The following is a 3,897-nucleotide window of genomic DNA, read 5'->3' as shown; positions in this document are numbered from 1 at the left end:
ATGTAAAAGAAAAAAATCAAACAAACTACCATATTAGAACCACTCTGGGTCATTTGTAAGGAACTGGAGAAGACTGCTGATATCACACATCCCATGGCAAACTCCATAAGATTTCTTCTAAACACCTTTGTTATTTTCTTAAAGCTATTCTCCTGGAGGCAGCTGATCCAAGTCCTCGTTTTTTAAAATCCTTCATTTTGTTTTCCCCTCTAATGGCAGCTTCTTTCCTAAATGCCTTTTCCAAGTGACAACAATTTTCCCTCTCTCAGCCCTCTGCATTCTCATATGCAGAAACCAGGTAGGATGAGGAGCTAGCTGTGTGTACTAGAAAAGGGATGAAAACTACAGCCAAATGGATCAGTGAGAGAGGCAAAAGAAACCTAGACAAACTAAATGGCATAATTAACTTTGGAAACTGCCTATGATATAGCCTGTTAGCTCTGGCATCAAATAATACAGTATGTTAAATCTGTAAAATGAGGAAACAGTGTTTCCTCAAAGAGATGTCAAGATGACGTGTAAGAAGTGGTTAGGGCAGGCATTGCAAAAAAAAAATGTTTTATATATCATTTTAAAATTTATTTTATAAAACTCACATTATTTTGTGTCCACTGTATTTATTTTACAATTACCTTTATAGCAAGTGATAGTTTTGAATAAAATTTTAAGCAAATCATCAACAGTACAAAACACTAGAGTTGTTACACGAAGGACTGATTCTACAAAACATTACCCTAGGCGATGGTATAATCTTAAAACTGTGCAGCTACTGTGTGGTATGACATAGAAATAGGAGTAATAATTCTTGTCCTCAAATATCTTACAACTGCCTTGAAATATTTCTGAAACACCTGATACACAAAAGCCACACACATGGTGCCTGGATAGCATATACTCTACTAGCACCAGATTGGAAGGGGAATGTTTTGCCACACGGTGATTACAAAATATTAATTGAATCAAAGAACCTTCAGTGATACCAACCATATTTCAAGTAGTGTCTCAGATGCAGGATATGCAAAGAGTAAGGAAAATAGTCTTTGCTCTCAAAGACATCATAGTCTAATGAAGAAGGCAGACACATCAAAAAAGCACAACAAAAGGCTATAGGTGCTGAATTAAGAGTCTGTTCACGTATAATAGTACAACAACCAGAGCAAGAGTCAGTGGTATAGACAGGGAAGGAGTGTCCCAAGATGCAGGAAGAAACCAGATGAGCTGTCTTCTTGGGAACACAGAAGTGCTCACCTGTACTTGACAATTCCATTGATCACTGGGTTCACATCAATGTTTCTTTCAGCACAATCCTGAACATCTTTGCTGTTTGTTCATCTGGAAAACAAACCAACATAAAATTAGCAGGCTTATGTTAATAATTCCTCCAACTGACAAATGTACCAAGAGCTTATTATGTATATCAATCACTTTGTATCAAGCACTTCACTTCCACAGAATTATCTAATGCAGATGCAATGAGTCTGGATCAGCAACTGAGGGGTTATAAGCCAATGTATACCGTGATGCAAAAGTCAGGAAAGCAGTGATATCAGAAGTTTTGTAAAAGAGGAGTGACCATTTAAGACATAAAGTATCCTAAATTCCATGTTACAGACTCTAGACTCATGGAAATAATTCAGACTGGTTCCCACCCACGAAAGAGTTTTCAGTCCAGTGACCACACAGCCATGAAAATAGATTAAGTACAATAAACTCTGCGAACCATGACACAGAAGGCGGTTTCTTAACCCAGGTGGTCAGGAAAGGCTCCTCATTGGAGATGTTTATAAAGTATCTATTTTACTATCTCCAACAATGGATTTTTTTTAAAACTGGGCGTCAGATTGTTAGATAACTTGGTTTAACTTTCAGTGAGGAAGAACTGGAACTAGATCTGTCCGACTTCAAACCCCAATGTAGTTTCTATCACATCATGCGCTCACCCTTTTGTTGTTGTTTTGTTTTGAGATATAGTCTCACTCTGTCGCCCAGGCTGGAGTGATCTTGGCTCACTGCAACCTCTGCCTCCTGGTTTCATGAGATTCTCCTACTTCAACCTCCCAAGTGAAGGGATTACAGGCACGCGCCACCAGGCCTGGATAATTTTGCAGTTTCACTTCATTAATAATTAGAAGTAGAGTCGGGGTTTCACCACATTGGCCAGGCTAGTCTCCAACTCCTGACCTCGAGTGATCTGCCTGCCTCAACCTCCCAAAGTACTGGGATTACAGGTGTGAGCCACCACGCCCAGCCCATGCTCTATCTTACAAAAGCATTATGTTTTAGCACAGTCAGCATAGTGACTTTCACTTCTTATAGTGCTGTTTGCCCAAACGTATTTAAAATCTGCTAAATACCATTAGTATTAATAGCTATCTTATCAAGAGACCACTACCAGGAAAATACTGTTGAAAGTCTTTCTGAGAGTACCTGGTGGCTCCCCCCACAAGGGAATTCTAGGGGTGAAAGCTCTGCCAGGCAAATACACATTTTCTAACTGTAAACAAATTGGCATGCTTATACTAACCTTCTGAAATGAAATCACAGAAAGAATTTAAAACCTTTACATCAATTGTTGCAAATGAATCTATGCAAATAAAGCAACTAAATTATTTTCTAATTTCTTCCCTTTAGTTTGTTTCTTTAAAGTGTAGTCAACAGATTTTGTATCTAAACACACATACACATATACTTCTTGAAAAAAATTTATGTATTATAGACACAGCACCAATTACGTTTCCAGTATATGCATCTATATTAATGTTTCCTCTTTATATATTCACAAGAATAAAACACTTGACCAGCTGAAAATGTAAGCTATTTATAAAACATGCAGAAAATAAATCTCTGATTCATGTCTGCAAACCTCAACTGTCTGTGTACTCTTTTTCCTTTCTTTATCAAGACAGGGCTGTAAAATTTAGGTGTACATTTTTCGGCTATCACAAAAGAAATAGTGTACAAGTGAACTCTAATACTCTTAGAAGGAAAAAAAATCTCAACTATACATCAAATTTTGGAGCACCAAGGTGGTAGAAATTTTCTATATACCACCTCTGTTCTAAAGAAATGTGATGCCACTGTTCTGAAAACATATCTTATAAATACATTTAAGTATAGGTAAACAAAGTACAAATCTCAGTTTCTCAAAAACATTTTCTGTACTAATGCTTTTAACTTGAAACTCTTGACTTAGTTTTGAAGAGAAAAAAAGAATCTCCTTGGCGCTCTTAACTATTCTGATGAGACTAAGTTCTAGAGAATATTTTATAAAAACCACTTAATTTAACTTGACAGTACGTCTTGAAAAGTAGCACTACATATTCTAAGTGTTTCTGGAAAGAAAAAAGAAAAAGAAAAACCACAACATATTTATAAGCTCACAATTCTTAACAGTGGGTTACTATGAATACTGTACATTATTTTTTACTTTGTCAGATAACTTAAGAACCAAATAAGATGATGCATAATTACTTCTAATGATAGCAAGTACGAGTTAAGTCTCCAGTGTAATTGTGACAGTGTTTCATGTGGAATACATTTTATCTACAAAAATATCCATAAAATACAATCTCTCCTAGGTCAATATTAATGTAGAAACAAGAACCTTCTGGAATAACTAGCTTATTGAGGAAAATCTTAAGATCTATTTTAGACTGAATAATAAAAGTCAATTTGTTTGGAATTTACACTATGTGCTTCATGGTGATGAAATAATCTGTACAACAAATAACCATGACACAAGTTTACCTGTGGAACAAATCTGCACTTGTACCCCTGGAATTAAAAGTTAAAAAATATTTTTAAACATATGTGGTTCAAATATATATATTCAACATGTATCACTTTGTTAAGAGAAAAATAGAAAAATACTCAGTATTTGATCAGACCATGTAATTA

General features: G+C 35.6%; 1 protein-coding gene across 1 annotated transcript in view; it reads right to left on the bottom strand.

The window, feature by feature from the left end:
• Nucleotides 1–701: 701 nt before the first annotated feature.
• The window catches only part of LOC108525556 (diphosphoinositol polyphosphate phosphohydrolase 3-beta), a 5,708-nt gene continuing 2,512 nt past the window's right edge, over nucleotides 702–3,897 (bottom strand). Inside the window, exon 2 of the mRNA XM_017866494.1 lies at nucleotides 702–1,332. Coding sequence (XP_017721983.1) covers nucleotide 1,332 — 1 coding nt within the window. The 3' untranslated portion in view covers nucleotides 702–1,331. The remainder of the gene's footprint in view (nucleotides 1,333–3,897) is intronic.

Source organism: Rhinopithecus bieti, unplaced genomic scaffold (assembly GCF_001698545.2).
Source record: "Rhinopithecus bieti isolate Rb0 unplaced genomic scaffold, ASM169854v2 scaffold_69632, whole genome shotgun sequence".
NCBI classification, from domain to species: Eukaryota; Metazoa; Chordata; class Mammalia; order Primates; family Cercopithecidae; genus Rhinopithecus; species Rhinopithecus bieti.
This window is presented reverse-complemented; position numbering and strand designations above follow the sequence as displayed.